Raw genomic sequence first — 23,305 nt, 5'->3', positions numbered from 1 at the left:
GCCTGGCAGCTCTCCCAGCCTGATAAAGGTCTGTAGTTATGAAAACTCTAGAAAGACTCTTGGCCGGGACTTTGCCGAGGAGGAATTCCCTCTCGCCTAAATAAACGATGCTTTATTGGGACGAGGAGTCGGCTTCGTGCTTTTGGGAAGCCTAGGCCAGAACACCTGGAATGTTCTATGGACAGTTCATTTTGTCCTGCCCCCTCCCCCAGTTTATTACTCACTTTGAGGAGGGCCCGTGTGGGTGCCGAAATACCAGCTGTTCCAAAACTGTTGTACGGGGTACAAGCATACACGCCCAGGGCGTCATCGTTGCTTGTGGCGATGACAATCGTCCCGTCGGTTTTCAGGGACCAACCTGGGAACTGCAGAAACAGAGAACACCGGGGGGGGGGGGGGCGTTCAGAAAAAGGACCAAACACCAACGAAGCGGGTGGGTGGTAGGGGGGTGCCTCAGTCTCCCGAAACGTACCTTGCCAATCTCCAGCGGCTGCCCATCTTTGATCCAGCTGACCGAGAGCAGGGGAGGGTTGGCTCTGCTGGGGCACCGGATTACGCCTTGCATGCCAATTGGCAGAAAGGTCTCTGGAGGCATCTTAGCGACTTGAGCTGGATCTGTCAGGTGGAGGACAGCTGGGTGTCAACGGTGGGATGGTGAGATCAGGGCATCGGGGAGGGATGCTTGAAGGACTAGGCGGCAATGAAAGAGGGGCTTGGGGTTGGGAGAACCCTGGGACTAGAACCAGGGGTGGGATTCAGCCGGATTGGACCGGTTCGGGCGAATCGGAGGCTAATTTTGTATCTGGTTCACCGAACTGGTAGTTGCAAGTACTGGCTGGCCCCGCCCATCCCTCCTCTCCCAGGAATGTCCACGCGGCCTGTTCATCATGCCAGATAAGTACAGGGCTCGCGTGGAAGCCAGAGGAGGGGGGGAAAACGGGCGTCCTGGAAGTCCAGATTTGGGCCCGTTTCCAGCCTCCAAAGGGAGAACACCCCCCCCCACACCATGGTGCAGGAGACTGAGTAGGCCACGCCCCCATGGCTACGTCCCCCAGCAACTGGGTGTCAGCGTTCCAAATATCATGCAGAATTAAATCAGAGTCAAAGGCAAAACTATCCTTAAAGTTCCAATTTAATAAGACAGACACGTTGGCATCGTGCCGTGGGCTTCCAACTCTGGAAGTTACATCAGAATCCCACCCAGTTAAAAGTTCATGATCTTGTCCCCACACCCACAAATCCATCACATGGTCCAATCTTCTTCTTCCACGCTAGCACCTACGCCCAGCTGCTTCCGATCAGGTGCAAAGGTTTGGGAGACCAAAGATGACCTTGAGCTTCTAGAAAGGAATTGTTTATTTTGAAAACAACACATTCCACCCCTTGCTAAATCCCCCCCCCCCTTAATAAGAGTGTGGCAGGCCAAAGATTCTTAAAGGAACCACTGCAGGCCTTACACTGGGCAGAGAACCGGTTGCTAATTTTTTTCAATCCCACCCCTGCCTAGAACCATGAGGTCAAGGAGTGGACCAAGTAGATAGAAAGAAAGTAAGTCTAGTGAAGAAGAATTGGTGGCAGAGATAGGATTGTCAGATGAAGAGGTGGACCAAGAAGCTAGAAAGGAACTAGGTGGCAGTATAGGAGGGTAAGGAATTGTTTTCGGAATTGTTTTCCTCCCCAAAAGCTAGGTGCCTCTTATAGTCTGAGAAGTTGTAAGGGTCCTTGGAGGTCTTCTAGTGTACTTGAGAGACCGCCTGCTGCCAATTACCTCCAATAGACCGATTAGATCCCACAGATTAGGCCTCCTCCGAATTCCATCCGCCGGCCAATGCCGGCTGGCGACCACCCGGAGGAGAGCCTTCTCTGTGGCTGCTCCGACCCTCTGGAACGAGCTCCCCGTGGAGATTCGAACCCTCACCACCCTCCAGGCCTTCCGCAAAGCCCTTAAAACCTGGCTGTTCCGACAGGCCTGGGGCTAAAGAGCTTTTGCCCCCCCCCCCCACTCGAATGGTATGGTTGTTGTGTGCTTTTAAATTGTGTATTGTTCTGTTCGTCTTTTTTATCCCTTATATGTATCCCCTTCCCTGACTTGGATTGTGAGCCGCCCTGAGTCCCCTTCAGGGAAAAGGGCGGCATATAAATGCAATAAATTCAATTCAATTCAACACCCCCCCCCCCCTGCAGGAGACCCTATACTATTTCAGACAAATGGTTATCCGATCTCTTGTAAAATTATCCAGTGATGGAGCGCCATCTAGCGTAACTAAACCAACGGATAACCCCTCAAAATGTAAAATAAGGGATATCTCTTTATTAAAAAAAAAACCCTTCAAACCCCATTTAGATTATATTCTACCAGCCAATGATCTGAGCCAACGGAGATGCAATCAGAATTAAGCAGCACTTACAGAGAACGGTAAGGGAGGCAGAAGCCGAGGGCGATTTCCGCAGCCCATTGCTGGGGATGCAAGTATATTTCCCCGAATCCTCCGGGGTTGTTTTCTGCACCAAAAGGCTTCCATCCACCAGGATTTGAATCCGTGACCGGAGATGGCTGGAGGCCGGGAAGGAAAAAGGAAGTCAAATGAAGACGCGTCAAGAGAGCAGCAGTGTTGTCATTCTAGATCAGGGAGGGGTCTCCAAACTTGGCCACTCTAAGACTAAATTCTCTTTTTTTCCCCCCTTCCCCCCTTTTTTTACTGTTGTGCCCTGTCGGCCACCTGCCCCTCCAGCAGCTGAATCAGAGGAGGAGGGAAGGGAGTCAGGTCAGCATTAAGGCAACCTGGGAGCTCAGAGAGAGAGAGAGAGAGAGGGAGGGAGGGAGGGAGAGAGAGAGTGAGGGAGAGAGAGAGAGTGAGAGATGCGAAGCCTGGGCCGTCTGTCAGCCTTCAGATGGAGTCAACAGCCCCCAGGTATAGCAATAGCAATAGCAGTTAGACTTATATACCGCTTCATAGGGCTTTCAGCCCTCTCTAAGCGGTTTACAGAGTCAGCATATCGCCCCCACAGTCTGGGTCCTCATTTCACCCACCTCGGAAGGATGGAAGGCTGAGTCAACCCTGAGCCGGTGAGATTTGAACAGCCGAACTGCAGAACTGCAGTCAGCTGAAGTAGCCTGCAGTGCTGCATTTAACCACTGCGCCACCTCGGCTCTGGGTATGGAGGTGGCTGATGAGGAAGAGGAGAAACCGCTGGGTCCAGTGCCTGACACGTGGATTCACAGAAAGGAGAGGAGAGGAGTGGAAATCTATGGGCCGGTCCTTGGGACGGAAGAGCCACTGCTGCTAATGAAAGCCCATCCTAGCTTTGGGCATACAAGGGCAGGGGGCGGAGATGACAAGAGTTGGTCATGTTTGGGGAGCTGGGTCGGAACACTTACCTGAGATGGAAGACGTTGGTGCCGCCCTGAAACCAGCTGTAGGTGAGGTTGGCGGGATAGGCTTCAGCTCGGCACGCAAAGAAGGCATTTTGGCTGAGGTTGACGGTGATGTCCTTCGGAGGGGCCACAATCACCGGTGGACCTGGCAGAGACAGAGGACAGAAAACCCGTAATTTCGGGCAGAAACTGAGCAGAGGAGTATTTTTCTACTTGCATTTTTTACCTGCTTTCGAACTGCTAGGTTGGCAGAAGCTGGGACAAGTAAGGGGAGCTCACTCCATTACGCGGCGCTGGGGATTTGAACCGCCGAACTGCTGACCTTTCTAATCGACAAGCTCAGCATCTTAGCCGCGTCCCCACCACAATCATTATCGACCTTTAAAGTCCCTTCTGAGACTGATTCCTCTTTCGGTTGATTGATCTCTCCTGGTCAGAAACGACTTACCTTGGATGAGGAGGCGGGTTGTGTGAATGAGAGCGCCCTCCTGATTGGTGGCGTGGCAGGAGTACAGGCCAGCAGAGCTCCGTTCGACTCTAGCGATAAACAAAGTCCCATTTTTCACCTGGAAAACAAACAAACACGCATACGGGTTTAGGCTGACCTGTATCCTGCTGGAGACAAGACAATCTTCAGGCCACTGGGCGGAACAATGCTCTGATTTAACTCAACATTCTGATTTAACGGATCTCCATTTAACGGACTTCGCATACAGCAGATCGGATACCCCCCACAGACTCACTTAACAACTTCCTTGTTCAGCACGGGAAATTGTGGTCACCACTGTAGTTGTTAAGGACAACCAGTGTGCCATTTTCTAAACAGATGCCAAGGATGTACTTTTGTATTTAACGGACCACTGGGAATATTCAATTAGGCTGTTCAGTCCAAGAATTACTGTAAACACAGCGATCCCCAACCTTTCCAACTTGGAGGACTGGTGGGAGGGAAGGGGAGAATCCCGCCACTTGCCCAAGTAGAGTTGCTTGCCCGCTGTTTGCGTGGCCCAGTTCTGAACAGGCCACGGCCCATTAGTGGGCCACGGCTTGAGCGGTTGGGGACCCTCGCCTTAACAGACACGCAGAAAGCAACATACCTGCATTTCGTTGCCATTGTCAATGGTTTGGCTGTCTCTCTTCCAAGAGACGAGAGGCGGCGGGTTGCCGGTGGCCGAACAGGAGAGGGTCACCGATTTTTGGTCCTGGATCTCTATCAAAGCTGGGGGGGTCTTCTGGAAGACGGGGGGAGCTGCAAGACAAGATTGAGAAAAGCATAGAGTAGGGGGTCAGCAAAACCGGTGGCTCTGGAGCCGCATGTGGCTCTTTCAGCCCTGCTGCGGCTCCCAGTGGCCGGTTGGCACCACAATTTTGAGAGGAGCTCAATTTTGAGTTAGGACTTTTGTGGGTCTTTAGGGTTGTTGACCCCTGGCATAGAAGCTATAGTTTCAAGATTCCCACGCTCCATTCTTTTGTGTCTGTCTGTCTGTCTCTCCCCCTCTTGCTTGCTACCATCTCCCCGCCGTGCTGCTCAAAATCTCAAATTTGGGTGGGTTCAACATCCCTTTGGAACAGACTTCACCGCAGATGTTAAAACCTTACAACACGTAGCACGATTTACTTAAATGTTGAAGTGTTTTACTTGGGGGTCTACCTGCATGGCGGTTAAACACCATGCCAAAAAAATAAATAAATAAATACGGTGCAGGTTAAGTCCTCGACTTACAGCCGATTGCTTAGCAAGCATTTGAAGTTGCAACGGACCACCCCCGCAAAAGGTACTTGCTACCTGTTTCTGAAGTTAGGATGTCCAACTCAGTCGGGTGACTGCGGTTTTAAGCGCTTAGCAACTACCCCACTTTTACGACCATTTGCGGGGTCCTGTGTGGTCACGTGACGATGATTTATCCGGTTCACCGACAAATGCGCCCTAGACAAATGCCCGCCGACAAAACCGCGGCGTCAAAATCGTGCCGACAAAAGCACGCCATCAACAAACAACATAGTGGGACACGAAAACGTTATAACCCTAACCCTAATCATGGTTTTGTTGCTGCGGTTTTGTCGGCGCGCATTTGTCTAGCGTGCAATTGTCGGGTCACGGATTTATCCACCCCTCCTCAGTGAAAAATTTGTTAGATCCCATTTTAACGTGGTTTTTTTTGCCACATTTGTTAAATGAATCACTGCAATTGTTAAATTGGTAACACGTGTCAACTTGACAATAGCTCGTGAATTAATAAGGTCATTCTTCTGGAAACTTCACAACACGGTTGTTAAGTGAATCTAGCTTCCCCGTCGACTTGGCTTTGTCAGAAGGTCGCCAAATGATTCCCGAACACTGCGACCGTCGTAAATATGAGTCGGATGTCAAGCATCTGAACTTAAATCACCTGACCACTGGGAATGCTGCAACTATCGTAAATGTGAAACATGGTCGGAAGTCACTATTTTCAGTGCCCTTCTAACTTCGGTCACTAAACGAACTGTTGTAAGTCAAGGACTACTGGTATACCAGTTCCTGTTATGGAAGGAGGGCTGAGACCAGCAAGGCCAGTTATAACTCGATCCTTACCTTCCTGGCTCACCAAAAAGTTCATTTATTAATCTACTTCGGGGGTGTCCAAACTCGGGAACTTTTAAGACTTGTGGTGGTTTGTGGACTAAATCACCCTTCAGGTAGATCAGGGGGTGTCCAAACTTGTGGACTTTAAGACTCGTGGACTTCCCCAGCTAGAATTCTGGGAGTTGAAGTCCACAAGTCTTAAAGTTCCCAAGCTTGGACACACCTGAAGGGTGGTTTAGGATAATTACAAACCAGAAGCTCTTTTGACAGTCACCCGGTTATTATATTCATTGAGATGTTCCCTATTTTTTGGCGGGCGGGTGGGGGGGAGATTTGGGAGAAAATGTAGGCAGATTGATTTGTTGGGGGCCTGCAGGAATGATTGCCAAGCCTTATGGGTCTTACTGCTTCCCCCACTGTAAGATGCCAGCATTTAAATCCAGCTTTATAAAATAAGGAATAAAATACTTCCTACTGGCCACTGTTGTGGCCCGCCAGCGGAGCTGACAGCAGATTTGGACAGTGAGGAGGTTGGGGAGGAACCTGGGCCAGTCCTGGAGTCTGCGGAAGGCCCTGATGAGGGCTCTGTGTCAGAGGCAGAGAGGGGCCAGGGCCATCTGACAGTTATCAGCTGCCTTCGGAGTCAGACATCAGTGGGGCAGAAGAACAGCTGGAGCCTGTTCCCAGTTTGCGCATGCACAGAGTTGCCAGACGAAGGCAACAGCTAAAGAACAGGGGTCGACTTGGCAGGAAGGCCACAGATGGACGGTGAATGGCCCCTCCCAGAGGAAATAAAAGAGGAGCGAAAGGGGAGTGGAGTTTGCAGGAGACCGTTAGTTCCCTTCATTGGTTGGTGACTCTCCAAGACTCCTGGCCAAGTTTTGCAGAGATCGGCCTGGCAGTTCTTCAAGCCAGAGAAGGTCTGTGACTATAAATCCTCCCTTGCTCGATGTGAAGGAGCAAAATTCACAGGAACATTAATAAAAGGGGTTTTTGCTGGTACAACAAGGAGTTGGCTTCATGCTCTTGGGAAGCCTCAGAGCAGTCACAATCAACAGCCTTCATGAGAGTCTTCTGCTTTGTGGGAGATTTTAATCCAAGGCAGTCGCCCACCCACCGAGAGGGTTTCCCCCCCCCTCCCCCTGTTCAAGGCCGGCCATCCACAAAGCAACAATTAACCAGGAAGGAGATTAGAATGTGGGTTTAGCAAAACAGCACCAAGGAGAACAGGATTATGTTCAAAGCAAGACGGCAGATGGCAGGTGAGGTCAATAATCAGCTAAGGAAGAATGACATTTGTAGGGCAAGGGATCCTTGAATCAACAGGCGTGGTTGTGAGATAACCACCATCTTTCCCTAAGTCCCTTTCTGGCCTGCTTTGAAAGGGAAAAACAGTCACTACTTTAAATTATTATTTTATTTCGCAAAGCGGGAAGAAAATAAAATGGGCAAAAAAACTTTCCAAAGTAGGAAACTTCCAAAGTTATTGTTGTGCCGGCTCCCTTTTGCAATATCCTGTATAAAAGTTCCACGGGAGATTAAAAACAACACGAAGATAAAATGTGAAGATCTTTCTAAGTCCCCCCGCCCCACAAAATAAGATAAGCAAATGCTCTTTTCCTAAGGTTCCCCTCGCACATCTGTGCTAGTCATTCCCGACTCTAGCGAGCGATGCTCATCTCCGTTTCAAAGCCGAAGAGCCAGCGCTGTCCAGAGACGTCTCCGTGATCATGGGGCCAGCATGACTCAATGCCGAAGTCGCACGGAACGCTCTTCCCTTCCCACCAAAGGTGGTTCCTATTTTTCTACTTGCATTTTGTTTCAATTTTTTTTCTTTTAAAAAAACACAACATTAAAAAAAATTCTCATCCATTACATACAGCGTGTCGTTTGGTTACAGGTGTTTTTACGTCCATATTCTCAATTACATTTACAATCACAGATTTTTCATCTAATATAACTAAATACCTCACTTTCATTGTACAATGTATATTCAATTACGATTAATATATTTTTTTTCTTTTCAATAAACCTAATTCCCTTACATTCTTGATTGTCTGTTTAATAACAATATACCTTTTTATAATCACCTATCCCGATATAAAAGGATTTACCAACCATTTATATTTGTATATCACTGATTTCAATTATATATAATCCCACCAATCATCTATCAAGTATGCTTATCTTCATTACTGTCCTTGTACATCATACATTCAAACAAAAATGTTATTCCTTCATTTTTCAACAAGGTATTCTAAATAGTCACTTCATATATATAGCAGTTTTTAATCACTTCCTTATTTTTTTACTTGCATTTTTTACCTGCTTTCGAACTGCTAGGTTGGCAGAGGCTGGGGCAAGGAAGGAGAGCTTATTCTGTTAAGTGGCGCTCTGGATTCGAACCGCCGAACTGCCGACCTTTCTGATCGACAAGCTCAGCATCTTAGCCACTGAGTCCTTACTTCTTTCCTTGGGGACAAACAATTTTGCAACCCCAGATATTGAATCGGGCCAGGTGGCATTGCCAACGAAGCAGACTATCCAGGAAATTTACTCTCCTGATCTGGCGAGATGTAAAAATCTATTAAACTCATGCTTAACCTCTGCCAATTTATCCCATCCTTAAAAAAACAAAAAAAGGCCTGAAAACAGACAGAGGGCATCTTGTGTCAGTGAGTTCCAAAGGGCAATGTCCTTTCTTAAAAAAATAATAATAATAATACGTGACCTCAACTGGCGGATTCAACTTGTGACTGTTCAAAATTACGACAGCTCCAAAAAAGGGGACTTAACAACTGGTCCTCGCACTTACAACCGTCGCCCCTGGTCACAGGATCGAAATTTGGCTGCTGAGCAACTGGCAGGCGTTTCAGACGGGTTGCACTGTTTCGGAGTCATGGGATCATGCATTTTGCAGCTTTCTCCAGATGGCTGCCCACAAGAAAAGGCAACGGAAGCGGGCGGCTGGATTCGCTTAATGACTGTGTGATTCACTTAATGACCCCAGCAAAAAAAAGGTGGCAAAATTGGGCACGACTCACCTAACAGACGTTTCGTTTCCTAGTGTGGTTGTAAACTGAGGACTGCCACAGGAGAGGCATGACCATGGTTCTATTGAATTTTTTCCACTTACTGATGGACCCCGGTAAGGGGGAAAAAAGGACATTCAAGACTTACAATGGACAATGAGGTGGATCCAGGTGCCATTCTGAAATTCATCATCATTGTTGGGGCGATTGAGGAATAGAACCCGGCATTCGTACCAGCCCTGGTCCTCGGTGCGCAGACGGTCAATCTGTAGGGAAGCCCCAGCTTCGATGCGTACACGACCTGCGTTGTAAAATGAGGAAACAGAATCATCCTCTTCTTTTTAACGGCCCCATAATCCCTTGCGGGGTGGAGTCTGGGCAACTAAACAGGGAGTTTAGTTTACTGGCCGGATGCCCTCACTGTCGCCAGTGCGGAGTTTTGTTCGGCAGATATATTCTCATTGAGCCCAAGAGAGAAAAATATTCGCCTCTACCTAGGATCGAACTCACAAGCCTCCTGATGGTGAGGCGAGGGCGCCACCTCTAGGCCACCACACCATAAAATAAGGAAACAGAATGATTTTGTTAATTAAAAGCTCCCAGTGCCTCTCAGCCACCAAGCAGTGTTTTTACACGTTGGTTAGTCCTTGACTTACAGCTAAACGTTTAGCAACCATTTACAATTGCGACGGACCCCAAGAGCTACTAATGACTGGACTTTGAAGGTATAATGGCTACACCCATCCTGCAGTTACAAGATGGCTGCCTGGAATCGTTGAGATGGGCAGCATAATCTATATATATAAAAATGAGTGTGTGTGTATGTATGTTCCAGCATTACTCTGGAACGCCTCGAGCAATTTCAACCAAACTTGGTACACAGATGTCTTACTCTCTGGAAACAAATACTGTGGGGGTAGGACACCCCTAACACCCCTCGGGGTTTGTGTTCTGTTAAGATACAGCCTGTTGTGCCTTCAAATGGTTTCTACTGTGCTGCCGTAAAATGGCTTCTACCGTACAACGCAGCGGAGTTGCCTTGCTAACGGCTTCACAGTACTCCTCAAGGGGGCTCTCTCTGGTAAGGGGGAAAATCCAACATTAGAAATTATGCTTAGTCCAGACATTCCCTCCCCCCCCATAAATAAATACTCGGGAAATGGCAGGTTATTGGTTAGTAAATAAAGTTTCAAAGACCCCCCCTCTGCAGCGAAAGCAATCGGTTAGCAAAGCTTACCTCCCACCCACCCCCACACTTTTTTTTTGAGACTGGGCTAGTGGGTGCAGCTACGGCCAAGTGGTCCTGGATTCGAAACCTGGATTCACGCTACGGAGCCTACATATTTTTCACACTTCCCCCCCAACGTAAACAGCGAGGGAGACAGTGGTTTTGCAAGGCAGAATACGTGGTGTATGTTTCTTTCTTGAAAGCAGTGTTTTTTCAAACGCGGCAATGTAATTGGCTTTAAAATGGCGTGGACTTCAACTCCCAGAATTCCTCAACTGGGAGTTGAAGTCCGTTCATCTTCAAGCGATCAAAAACGCTGCTTTAAAAGGATTCGAAATCAAGGAAGTAAATTAAGGAAGCAGAGCGAGGGCTCTGTAAGCTTCAGCTGTGCTGATGAATTGTGGCCTGATTTTGAGGGTGTGTGCACATTTGTGTGTACACAGGCAATCAAGAACAAATAAATATGTTTAATTTTATCCTATCTGCTTGCTGCCACCCTGTTTATCAAACACAACGCCTCTGTTTATACAGTAGTCTGAACTGCAAGCCAAGATTTAATATTCTCGTATCTTTGCATGCTTCTTCTGAGGAAGCAGACATTTAGGCAAAGAAAGTGAATTATTTCCAGTCCAGCTAGCTATTCAGGGATTTACAGCCCTGACAATATTAGCAACATATGAGCAGATCAGTTGTCTATAGTACTTATCCCCAGATTGTTATTTTTTTTTATATTAATAATTTTATTTACAAACATACAAAATACACACAAACGAAACTTAGACATAAACTACATTTACGCAGCATATCGGAACTTCACGTTCCTTCATGTGGTTATTGATGGGTAATTGTGTATTGTATTTGTTTCCAGTTATATAGTGGGGTTTTTCCCCCCTTTTTGTTTCTTTACATTGTACTTAATTTCTTATTAGGTAGCAAGTTTATTCCTTTTAAAATTTATTTTTCTTACATTGTATTTGTTTCTTGTTATTTAGCAATTTTTTTCCATTTGATTTTTATACTGTATTTGTTTCTTGTTATATGGTGGGGGCTTTCCCCTTATTTTGAATCTAGTTAATCAAATTGTTTGAGTGGAAGAAAGAAAGAAAGAAAGAAAGAAAGAAAGAAAGAAAGAAAGAAAGAAAGAAAGAAAGAAAGAAAGAAAGGAAGGAAGGAAGGAAGGAAGGAGATAGGGGGAGGTAGAAAGGGATGGAATGAATGAATCAATGAATGAATGGAAGATGGAAGGAAGGAAAGAATGGATGAGAAAAGGAAGGAAGGAGAGGGAGAAGGAAGGAAGAAAGGAAGGGAGGAGAAGGAAGTTTGCATAGAAAGCAAGGAAGGAAAGAAAGAAAGGAGAAGTGGAGGAGGGAAGGAAGAAAAAAGAAAGAAAGGGAAAGAATGAATGGAAGAAGGAAGGAAAATGCAGAAGGAAGGAAGGAATGGATGAGAAAAGGAGGGAAGGGGAGGGAGGAAGCAAGAAAGGGAGGAGAAGGAAGTTTGCATAGACAGGAAGGAAGGAAGGAAAGAAAGGAGAAGTGAAGGAGGGAAGGAAGGAAGAAAGAAAGGGAATGAATGAATGGAAGAAGGAAGGAAGGAAAATGGCGAAGGAGGAAGGAAGGAATGGATGGGAAAAGGAGGGGAGGGAGAAGGAAGCAAGCAAGAAAGGGAGGGGAAGGAAGTTTGCATAGGAAGGAAGGAAAGAAAAGAGAAATGAGGGAGGGAAGGAAGGAAGGAAAGCAAGGTGGAAGGAAGGAAGGAAGGAAGGAAGGAAGGAAGGAAGGAAGGAAGGAAGGAAGGAAGGAAGGAAGGAAGGAAGGAAGGGTGATTTCACTAAAGACTGAATCTCCAACTAACTTAGTTTAGGATTTTCAAAGGATCCCCGACAAAACTCTCTGAAGAGAAGCCAGCTCTAAGCTATAATCTGAATTTTCCGATTCCCCCGCCTTGTTTCCGTTCCTTGCAAACCACGACCTCGTGTCTGGCTTAATAAACCCCCTGTCGCAGCCTAGATTTCAGATCAAATTGGCAGGTATTTGGAGAACGTGAAGGAAAAAAGCAGCGGCAGCAGCAATTAAAGCAGGACAATTTCCAGATATTCATAGGCAACCGGTCTGAGCAAGTCTGGGGGGGAAAAGCTGACAATCCTGAGGAGGATTCCCACCCTCGGTTGTTTAAGAGAAGAAAAGGGTTCAAAAGGTTGGCCAGACAATCGGGCAGAGACGTCTCTTAAAAATCCCTGACCCGGAAAAAAGGAAGCGAAGAAAAGAGCACAAGAGGAGATAAAGAAAGGGAGGGGGGAGGGAAAGACCAAAACGGCGGCCATTTGGGGCCACCTCCACCACCCAAGAGGTTTTCTGAGGCAGTTCTTGTGTCACTTTGGTCATTACCACTACACAACACCCAACAAGCTTCCTCAAAAACAAAACAAAATTCTAGGACCTGAAAAAAAAAACCATTTCAGAGAATGCCGGAACATGGAGAATGCCAGAATGTTCCGGAGAATGCTGGAAAAGCCTTTTTTTTCTCCCTGGCAGAACCTATGAAATTTCCCAACTCATTTGAGAATCACTTCCCCTCCCCATCCGAAATAACTCTGTTCCAACTACCACTTGGGCATGGGCGTGGCCAGCGCGTACCTCGTCTGGCCTACGGGCTGGGAGTTTAGACATTCTACTCCCCCTCCCCACATGAAAAAACACTCTGACCCTAACTTAATCTGAGGGAGAGAAGGGGATGATAGGTGAGGCCTCTGTGGGGCAAGCCTGAGGGAGAGAAGGGGAGAGGAGAGGATCAATGGGGCCAGCCTGAGGGAGAGAAGGGGATAAGATAGGAGAGGCTTCTGTGGGGCAAGCCTGAGGGAGAGGAGAGGATCAATGAGGCCAGCCTGAGGGAGAGAAGGGGAGAGGAGAGGATCAATGGGACCAGCCTGAGGGAGAGAAGGGGATAAGATAGGAGAAGCCTCTATGGGGCAAGCTTGAGGGAGAGAAGTGGAGAGGAGAGGATCAATGTGGCCAGCCTGAGGGAGAGAAGTGGAGAGGAGAGGATCAATGGGGCAAGCCTGAGGGAGAGAAGGGGAGAGGAGTGGCCGATAGTAACTACTCATTAATTTTCAAGCTGTAAGTGTCGATTTATCAATCCCGATTCGCACGGATATTCAGCTAGTATTTTATACTTCTTGCTTGGGTTTCCCTATTTCTCAAAACAAACACGCTCTCAAGCTCCATTGCCCGTAAATCGACCTTGCCATGCTATATCGATAAATGAGGGCCAAATCGCCAACACCTGTCTGCAAACACAAACACACACCCTTTCTGGGCAAGCCAAGTCCAATGTCTACAGATTAAAGGGCCATTTCTCTTTGCAAAGAGAGCCACGATTCTCAAATGTCTGGGTTACTAAAAAAAATAAAAAAAATAAATCAAATTTGCAATCCAATTGAATTAAAACACGTTTTTTTTTATTCATCCGTGCGGCCGGGCGAGAACTAAAGACAGTTTGAGTCATTTTAGCGGTGCTATCGGGGGCGTTTCTGAATTTATCTTGCAGGTTTTGCAGTGTGAACACGAAAGCCGGGTTGAACTTTGCTTCTTGCCCTCCAGAACGAACTGACTAAATTGCTTTATGGCTATATAAGTTTACGATGGGGCTTCAGAAGGAATCCAGAAGGAAAGTTCTTTCATTTCCGAACTCAAAAGGGAAGGCGCGTTTGCTAGGATTCGCTGCCACCATTTCATCAGAATTAAGAAGCATTAGCGAAAATAGAATACGAGAATATGTTTTGGAAATGAAATGACACGGGGAGCTTAAAACTCCTGCCAATGGTGGTCCCAAGATACTATTAACCAGTTAGTTCCAAACTTCTGGTTGTATTTACACAAGGTGTTAAAAGTTTAGATAGTCCTCGACTTAAGGTAAAGGTTCACCTCACCTCGCACATCTGTGCTAGTCGTTTCCGACTCTAGGGGGCAGTGCTCATCTCCGTTTCAAAGCCGAAGAGCCAGCGCTGTCCGAAGACGTCTGCGTGGTCATGTGGCCGGCATGACTCAACGGCGAAGGCACACGGAACCCTGTTCCCTTCCCACCAAAGGTGGCCCCTATTTTTCTTCTTGCATTTTTTACTTGCCTTCCAAATGCTAGGTTGGCAGAAGCTGGGACAAGTCATGGGAGCTCACTCCGTTACGCGGCGCTAGGGATTTGAACCGTCGAGCGGCCGACCTTTCTGATCCACTAGCTCAGCGTCTCAGCCACTGAGCCACCATGTCATCGATTTACAAACATTCATTTTGGGACCGTGCAACAGCACTGGAAAAAGTGACATTTTTCACACTCACATCCATTGCCATATCCCAATGCCCACGTGAGCAAAATTCAGACGGGTCCGTCTGTCTTATTAAATTGGAACTTTAAGGATAGTTTTGCCTTGGTCTCTTGATTTAATTCTGCATGATATTTGGAACGCTGACAATGAAAACTAAACCGATGAATATTTCCCCCCCCCTCAGGCATCATCCATGCTGCGGCACTCATCCCAGACCAGCGGAAAGCTTTTCCCGTTGAACTCCTGCCTCAATTCACTCACCAACGTAATCTGGATCCACCCGGGGGGAATACAGCCCGAATTTGATGAAGATGGGAAGCAAGAAACCGAATCGCACCCACTCAATGACGTAGAGCGGGGGATTCGTCTCGTCTGGCTTCAGCAGGTTGCAGCGCAGAAGGGCGCTCTCTCCTTGGCGGCCAACCACCGTGCGAGGTTGGGCTTTGCTGTTGTTACCTGCTGCGAATAACATTGAGAGAGAGGGCGATCAGCCACGCTGAAGCCTTTTTGAGGCTTCCGTTTTTCTGCCTCGTTTTTTGGAGGCTGCCCTGAGCTTGCTTTTGGACCAAGGTAAAGGTAAAGGTTCCCCTCGCACATCTGTGCCAGTTGTTCACGACTCTAGGGGGCGGTGCTCATCTCCGTTTCAAAGCCGAAGAGCCAGCGCTGTCCGAAGACGTCTCCGTGGTCATGTGGCCGGCATGACTCAACTCTCGAAGCCGCCCGGAACGCTGTTCCCTTCCCACCAAAGGTGGCTCCTATTTTTCTACTTGCATTTTTTACCTGCTTTCGAACTGCTAGGTTGGCAGAAGCTGGGACAAGGAACGGGGAGCTCACTCCGTTACGCGGCGCTCGGGATTCGAACCGCCGACCTTTCTGGTGGACAAGATCAGCGTCTTAACCACTGAGCCACCACATCCATGGACCAAAGCAGTATCAAAATTCCTCTAAGGGGAGGAAGTGGCTTCCACCAGTCTTTTTTAGGGGGGGCAACCTTTTGGGTTAAGGCGGTATCCAAATTCCTTTAAGTCAGGGGTGTCAAACTCAAAGGCCACGGGATACTTAGATCTGGCAGAGGGCTGGAGGCGGCTGTCATAGCTGATAATGGGGCCCAGGAGGCTTATGTGCCCCCCCCCCCGGGAACTGTTTTTGTTGGCAGGAAGTCACTGAGCTTTTATATCATCCTCACTGTCTTTTAATGACCCCATAATCCCTTGCAGGGTGGCGTCTGGGCCACTGAATGGAGCTGAGTGTTTACTGGCTGGATGCCCTTCCCTGTTGCCCATGCGGAGTTTTGTGTTCCGCAGATATATTCTCATGGTGCCCAGTGAGAGAAATATCCATCTCTAGGACCGAATTCATAGCCTCCATACCGCTAGAGTTTGGGAGCCCGTTTTCACTGGCAGGGTGCTTGGGGCCCCACAGGTACCCCCGACACGAGTGATGTCAAGCTGGCCACGCCCACTCCATTCCCCCCACCCCCAAGGTCAAACACAACCCTCATGCGACCCGCATCGACACCCCCTGCTCTAAGAGGAGGAAGAGGCTTCCGTTTTAAGAATTACTTGCATGTTACCAGCAAAAGTCAACCCCAACTTTATCCTCAGTTTCGGCAGGGGTCCCTGGGTGAATTCCCAGCCCCTCTCCCATCCAGCTTACCTCCAGCAAGGCTGATGTAGACCAGGCTGACGCAGAGAAGCCTCAGCAACCAATTCATAGCACAGCTACCCAGGCCCAGCGCTGCGTGGGATGACCGCTTCTTCTGAGACCCTCCGCGCGCGGGATATTTGGGCGGCGGCCTCTAGGGAAAGGATGCCAGCCGTCCAATCACACCGTCCTCGCGCACCAAGCCTCTGGCTTTTCAACGCAGCCTTCCAGAGGTGCCAGGGAAGCGTCTGGCACCCAAGCCCCGCTTTTCATCTCCCGCCGATCTGCTGGTGGGAATCCCGGAGCATTTTCGGTGGGGGAATTTCCCCTTCAGCATTGACCTGTTGAGAGCGAAGTTTGCAAAAGGAAAGAAAATTGAGACTCTTCTATACAAAAGGCTTTATGGAGGCGGGCTCTCCCTTTTTAAAAAATCTTTCGCAAACTTGTTTTAGTTCCGAAGAAAACCCAGTACGGGAGAAGTAAAATGGTCCTTTCGCCTTGTTTTGGAAAGACGCTTTAAAATTTAAACATTTTTCACCGTTTCAAAAGGCTTCTGTCTGTCCTTGGGCCATATTCCTACAATGGCTTTTAAACCAAGAATGTCCAAACTTGGCAACTTTTAAAGACCTGTGGACTTCAACTCCCAGAATTAGCCAGGCAGCATGGGGAATTCTGGGAGTTGATGTCCATGTGTCCTAAAGTTGGACCACCTTATAGATAACAGATTGACAGAGTTGGAAGGGACCTTGGAGGTCATCTAGTCCAACCCCCCGTTCAGGCAGGAGACCCTGCACCGTTTCTGACAGATGGCAGTCCAGTCTCTTCTTGAAAGCCTCCAGGGATGAAGCTCCCACAATTTCTGAATAACAGAATAATAACAAAGCTAGAAGGGACCTTGTAGGTCATCTAGTCCAAACCCCACTTCCCAAGCTGGAGACCCTACACCATTTCTGACAAGAGTCCAGGCTCTTCATGAAAGCCTCCAGTGATGAAGCTCCCACAACTTCCCAACTTCTGTTCCTTTGGTGTATTGTTCTCACAGTCAGAAAACCTCTCCTTATTTCCAGGTTGAATCTCTCCTTGCTCATTTTTCACCCATTATTCCTCAACTTACGACCACTACGATAGTCCTCAACAGTTGCCATGGATGGCTGTGAAGGTTGGACTATAAGGAAGGCTGAGCACCAAAGAATGGAGGTCTTTGAACTCTGGTGGCTGGAGAAGACTCCTGCATTGAGTCCCTTGGACTGCAAGGCCATCCAACCGGTCAGTCCTAGAGGAGATCCACCCTGGCTGCTCTTTAGAAGGCCAGATCCTGAAGAGGAAACTCAAAGACTTTGGCCACTGGATGAGAAGGAAGAAGGACTCCCTGGAGAAGAGCCTCATGCTGGGAACGATGGAGGGCAAAAGAAGAAGAAGGGGACGGCAGAGAAGGAGGGGGCTGGATGGAGTCACTGAAGCAGCCGGCGTGAGATTTAATGGATTCCAGAGGATGGGAGAGGACAGGAAGGCCTGGAGGAACGTGGTCCATGGGGTCGCGATGGGTCGGGCATGATTTTGCAACTAACAACAACAGGCCAGTTTGAATTAAATTTTACTTCAAGCTCCATTTCCGTTTTTTTAAAAAACACTCCACCTTTCTGCAAATCTGGCCCAGCCTCCATCGCTGGCTGCATTAAACTTTAGAAAAACAAGCCAATCACGAGGTTATTTTCCCGTGTTTTCTTCCTGTCTGCAATTCAGCTCCATTAAAAACAGGAGATAATTCCTCTTCTTTGACCTCTGCACGCACACACACAGACACATCAAAGGAATTTAGCCCCCTTTTGCAGCATTTTGCACTAGGAAAAGTGCAAAACGTTAGCCCCAGCTGGGGAAAAAGAGATTTCACTCCCTTTAAAAAAAAAAAAAAGATATTCCTTTAAGAGAGAAGGCAGGAAATTCAGATTAAACTGCAGAGATGAGAGTATCCAATTATAGGCTTGGCCCCAGCTTGACAATTACCGCAAATAAATCCTTCTGTAAAACTGGACAGGCCTCTTTAAGCAGCTTAACCTGGCCAGCAGTCCCAGCTACCCTCTAACGTCTATTTTATCCTCACAAGAACCCTGCAAGGTAGGCGAGGTTGAGCGACTGGGCTTCCGGATCAGTGGCAAATCATGGCAGGTGAAATGCAAATAAATTTGCAAATTTTGCCAACAGTTTCTCGCGCAGTTTTGAAACACCGCAATTCTCAAGGACCATCCTCTCAGCAAGCCTTTGACCACTAGAGCAAGAATTTAAACTTTTCATGTGCTCATTTCACATCTAAGAAGTACCTGCTTCTAAGTTCACAACAGAAGTGCTAAGAACACAACTAAAGATGACCAAAACAGGTGTTGGCTATTTTGTGTATTAAATTCGCATTATTTGCTGAGTATGACCGTCAAGATAAAAACACCCCATGTAATTTTCTAGCAAGTAAAGCGAATTTCCTTTGGAAGATTCGTCTGAATTTTAAGTTATTTTTCAAAACTTAAAAAGGACATTTTTCCCCCTCAAAAGAGCAAGGATTTACTCCCGCAGCCACACCACACCGCTATAAAATAAGTCCAGCAACATCCATGAAATCCAACTTGATTTAGTAAAAACTTAGTATCCAATTAAAACTTGATTCGGTCATTTTTTATCCCTTCTCTGCATCTTCAATTTTTTTTAACCAGTTTGGATGAACAAAAAGGAGACATATATGTTTTAGATGCAAAGAAGATAACAGAGGGGTCTTTTTAAAAAGACATATTTTATTTTATCCAATTCCCATAGCTGCCCAAGAAGTGATTTTATTCCCTACAAAATCCACCCCACTTTTAAGGGGAGGGGGGGAACCCTAACAAGCACCTACCTCGAGGGACGATCTCACACACACCCTGGGCCACAAAATTCAATATAATTCTGTTTCTCCTGGCTGCTGGCAACGGGAGGAGAAAATTTCATGTTTCTTTTCAAATTAAAGGCTCAAAAGGTGTGCCAACTTCCGCTTCCTTGGGGTCAATTTCCAAATGGGGGAAAAAATTATATTAAGTTTTGTTTTGCAAAACAATTGTCCAGAAAAATCAGGATTTTTTTTATTGTTAACTTCCGCTTCCTTGGGTCAATTTCCAAATGCAAAAAAAAATATTAAGTTTTGTTTTGCAAAACAATGATCCTGAAAATCAGGATTTCACCCTCCCCCCTCCATCCTCTCTTAGTCCCTTTTCTGGGAGTTTTTAAACCTAGGAAAAAGCAGGCCTGGCTGGAGGTATTGGACAGAACAATTGGAATTGTAGTCCAGGGTTTCTGGGAGGCGTCATGAGGAGGAAAATAGGAGATTTCTGGAGGTGCCAATTCACACAACCTCTTTAGATAGGCCCAGGGGTGCACTGGCAATAAATGTGCCAAGTGGGGCACAACTGTAGTAAATAAATCAAGATTTATTTGCAGGACTTCTACAAAGGCAGCAGCCCCCTTGGACGGTTGAGGGCTAAATGCTTTTAATGCTTTTATTGTTTAAGATTTTAACCTAGTCTAAGCAGCTCAAAGTTGCTCTGGCTAAGCGAGGTTGGGCGGCAGATACACTGAATAATAAACACAGTTAACAATAAGCAACAAATAAGCAACAGGCTGCAGAATGCAGAGAAATTGGAGAAACTGAGCTGAATGTGTTTGTGTGAACAAGTTATTTGGGATACAATACATTGTAAATAAATACAAATTAGATAGATAGATAGATAGATAGATAGATAGATAGATAGATAGATAGAATAGGAAGATTAGATAGATAGATAGATAGATAGATAGATAGATAGATAGAAAGAAAGAATAGAATAGGAAAATTAGATAGATAGATAGATAGATAGATAGATAGATAGAATAGGAAGATTAGATAGATAGATAGATAGATAGATAGATAGATAGAAAGAATAGAATAGGAAAATTAGATAGATAGATAGAATAAGAAGATTAGATAGATAGATAGATAGATAGATAGATAGAAAGAATAGAATAGGAAAATTAGATAGATAGATAGATAGAATAAGAAGATTAGATAGATAGATAGATAGATAGATAGATAGATAGATAGATAGATAGATAGATAGATAGAATAAGATTAGATAGATAGATAGATAGAATAGGAAGATTAGATAGATAGATAGATAGATAGATAGATAGAAAGAATAGAATAGGAAAATTAGATAGATAGATAGAATAAGAAGATTAGATAGATAGATAGATAGATAGATAGAAAGAAAGAATAGAATAGGAAAATTAGATAGATAGATAGATAGAATAAGAAGATTAGATAGATAGATAGATAGATAGATAGATAGATAGAAAGAATAGAATAGGAAAATTAGATAGATAGATAGATAGAATAAGAAGATTAGATAGATAGATAGATAGATAGATAGATAGATAGATAGATAGAATAAGATTAGATAGATAGATAGATAGAATAGGAAGATTAGATAGATAGATAGATAGATAGATAGATAGAAAGAATAGAATAGGAAAATTAGATAGATAGATAGAATAAGAAGATTAGATAGATAGATAGATAGATAGATAGATAGAAAGAATAGAATAGGAAAATTAGATAGATAGATAGATAGATAGAAATAATAGAATAAGAAGATTAGATAGATAGATAGATAGATAGATAAATAGATAGATAGAATAGGATTAGATAGATAGACAGAAAGAATAGAATAGGAAAATTAGATAGATAGAATAAGATTAGATATATAGATAGAAAGAACAGAATAGGAAAATTAGATAGATAGATAGAATAGGAAAATTAGATAGATAGATAGATAGATAGATAGATAGATAGATAGATAGATAGATAGATAAATTAAATATTCCCAGTGTGTCTGATAAATAGGGATCCCACGTGCGTGGCTACCCTCCCCGCCGCTCTTCTTGATAGCTCCGTGGGAAATCAACCCACCCTGGAGTCCGGCTTAAGTGGCCTGAGCGCTTCCTGAGCCCAGGGAAACATTTCAAGAGACTGGTCCTTATTGAGGCGGACGCCACGATCCTTCTTCAAGCCACTGAAAAATCTCAGATCTCCTTCTTTTCATCTCCCTCCCTCCGTCGGTGGGACGCGCCGCTTAAACCCGGTTTAGCCCCGCACGGGATCAGACCCACGCCGTGCCCGCCCCCACCCCGAAGCTCGCGTGTTCCCCTTGCATAACCCGGTTTTGCACGGGTCCGGTTCACACGAAGCGCAGGGAGAATCAGGATCGCAGGGCTGCTGGTGGGAGAAGCGGACCGCAACGGGATGCTTACCTGCTCGTCTCCGCCGGGAGATGCCCACTCCCGGCCAGGGCTCTCGGTCCGGTCCGGACAGCCCCCGTCCCGCCGCCATCCACGGCTCCGCTAAGGGCTAACTTTGCGCGACGCGAAGCTTTGCAACGCGGCGCCCGCGGGTGACCGGGCGCTGCGCTCTCTCTCTCTCCCCTTGCACTCCGTGCAATTTACTCCGCGGCTGCTCCGAAGCGCAAATCCGATCCTCTTTTTTGCATCTGCTCCAAATCCCGATTCGGAGCGACTTCGCTTTGCTAGAAAACCAAGCAGACGCTCAAAGTGGGAAACTCCTGTCCGGGCGGGGGGGTCGTGCGGGGAGGAAAGTTCCCACACAATGGAGGGGCGGGGGCTTCGCTCTGCTGCTCCCCCCTCCCACTCCCCAGCCTCTTGGTTGCCCGGGACAACGGCCAATCCCCTGCCCGAAAGCGTTCCTTGCGCCTTCCGAATGCACCAATCGCCGGCAGGCAAAGGCAGGACACGGGTGCTTTAAAAGGGGAGCTGGAAAGGGGAGGGGGCGTGTCTTGGTACCTGGGGGGAGGGATTTAATGTCGCAAAGGTGTCTGGGAGGTGTAGTTTTTTTCTCTGCCCACGGGAGGGGTGGGGCAGAAAGTCTAGTGTGGTTCCACTAAATCGGTGCTTTTTTCTCAACTTTGGCAAACTTTAAGATGTCCTTCCGAGGTGGGTAAAATGAGGACCCAGATTGTTGGGGGAAAGAGGCTGACTCTGTAAACCGCTTAGGTAAAGGTAAAGGCTCCCCTCGTACATATGTGCTAGCTGTTCCTGACTCTAGGGGGCGGTGCTCATCTCCGTTTCAAAGCCAAAGAGCCAGCGCTGTCCGAAGACGTCTCCGGGGTCATGTGGCCGGCATGACTCAACGCCGAAGGCGCACGGAACACTGTTATTACCTTCCCACCAAAGGTGGCTCCTATTTTTCTACTTGCATTTTTCACCTGCTTTCGAACTGCTAGGTTGGCAGAAGCTGGGACAAGGAACTCACTTCGTTACGCGGCGCTAGGGATTCGAACCGCCGAACTGCCAACCTTTTTCTGATCGACAAGGTCAGCAACTTAGCCACTGAGCCCCCTACTTTAAGACAGGTGGGCTTCAATTCCCAGAATTCCCCACCCAAAAAAAACCTTGGAAATGGCTCAGGTTGCAAAGGACTGGTGCTAAATGAAGTGGGGTGTTTTGTTAAAATGGACAAAGTACATAAATTCAGCAAATAAATATATACATGAAAAGGGTCACCGGCGGTTGAAAAGCAGGCTTGGCTGGGGAATTCTGGGAGTTGAGCCCTTTCATTTGAGGCAAAACTAACACAATTTTCTTGAGGTGCAGTAGTCCTTCCTTCCTTTCCCTTTTCCTTCTCTTCCTTCCCTCCTACCTTCCACCCACCCCCTTTTTCACCCTCCCTGTCCCTTCCTTTCCTTCCTTCCCCCCTCCTTTTTTCCTCCCTCGCATCTGCTTCCATCATTTTTCCTTCCTTCCTTCCCTTTTCCTCCCTCACTTCTCCTTCCTTCCATTGTTCCTCCTTCCTTCCCTTTTCTTTCCCTTCCTTTCTTCCTTTTTCTTTCCCTTCCTTCCCATTTCTTTATTTTCCTTCCTTCCCCTTTCTTTCCCTTCCTTTCTTTCCCTTCCTCCCCTTTTCTTTCCCTTCTTTCCCTCCCTTTTCTTTCTCTGCCTTCCTTCCCCTTTATTTCCCTTTCTTTCCCTTCCTTCCCTTTTCTCTCTTCCTTCCTTCCCTTTTCTTTCCCTTCCTTTCTTCCTTTTTCTTGCCCTTCCTTCCCTTTTCTTTCCCTTCCTTCCCTTTTCTTTCCTT

The 23,305-nt window shown here is 46.7% G+C and overlaps 1 protein-coding gene across 1 annotated transcript in view; it reads right to left on the bottom strand.

Moving 5' to 3' along the window:
- The window catches only part of IGSF9 (immunoglobulin superfamily member 9), a 43,671-nt gene extending 21,796 nt beyond the window's left edge, over positions 1 to 21,875 (bottom strand). Inside the window, exons 1-10 of the mRNA XM_032234194.1 lie at positions 21,469 to 21,875; positions 16,174 to 16,502; positions 14,779 to 14,976; positions 9,120 to 9,272; positions 4,474 to 4,625; positions 3,825 to 3,942; positions 3,380 to 3,521; positions 2,409 to 2,554; positions 473 to 615; positions 225 to 365 (exon numbers count right to left, since the gene is read on the bottom strand). Coding sequence (XP_032090085.1) covers positions 225 to 365; positions 473 to 615; positions 2,409 to 2,554; positions 3,380 to 3,521; positions 3,825 to 3,942; positions 4,474 to 4,625; positions 9,120 to 9,272; positions 14,779 to 14,976; positions 16,174 to 16,231 — 1,251 coding nt within the window. The 5' untranslated portion in view covers positions 16,232 to 16,502; positions 21,469 to 21,875. The remainder of the gene's footprint in view (positions 1 to 224; positions 366 to 472; positions 616 to 2,408; positions 2,555 to 3,379; positions 3,522 to 3,824; positions 3,943 to 4,473; positions 4,626 to 9,119; positions 9,273 to 14,778; positions 14,977 to 16,173; positions 16,503 to 21,468) is intronic.
- Positions 21,876 to 23,305: the final 1,430 nt, after the last annotated feature.

Source organism: Thamnophis elegans, chromosome 17, assembly GCF_009769535.1.
Source record: "Thamnophis elegans isolate rThaEle1 chromosome 17, rThaEle1.pri, whole genome shotgun sequence".
NCBI lineage: Eukaryota > Metazoa > Chordata > Lepidosauria > Squamata > Colubridae > Thamnophis > Thamnophis elegans.
The sequence above is the reverse complement of the archived record's forward strand: the minus strand, read 5'-3'. Positions and strand labels throughout refer to the sequence as shown.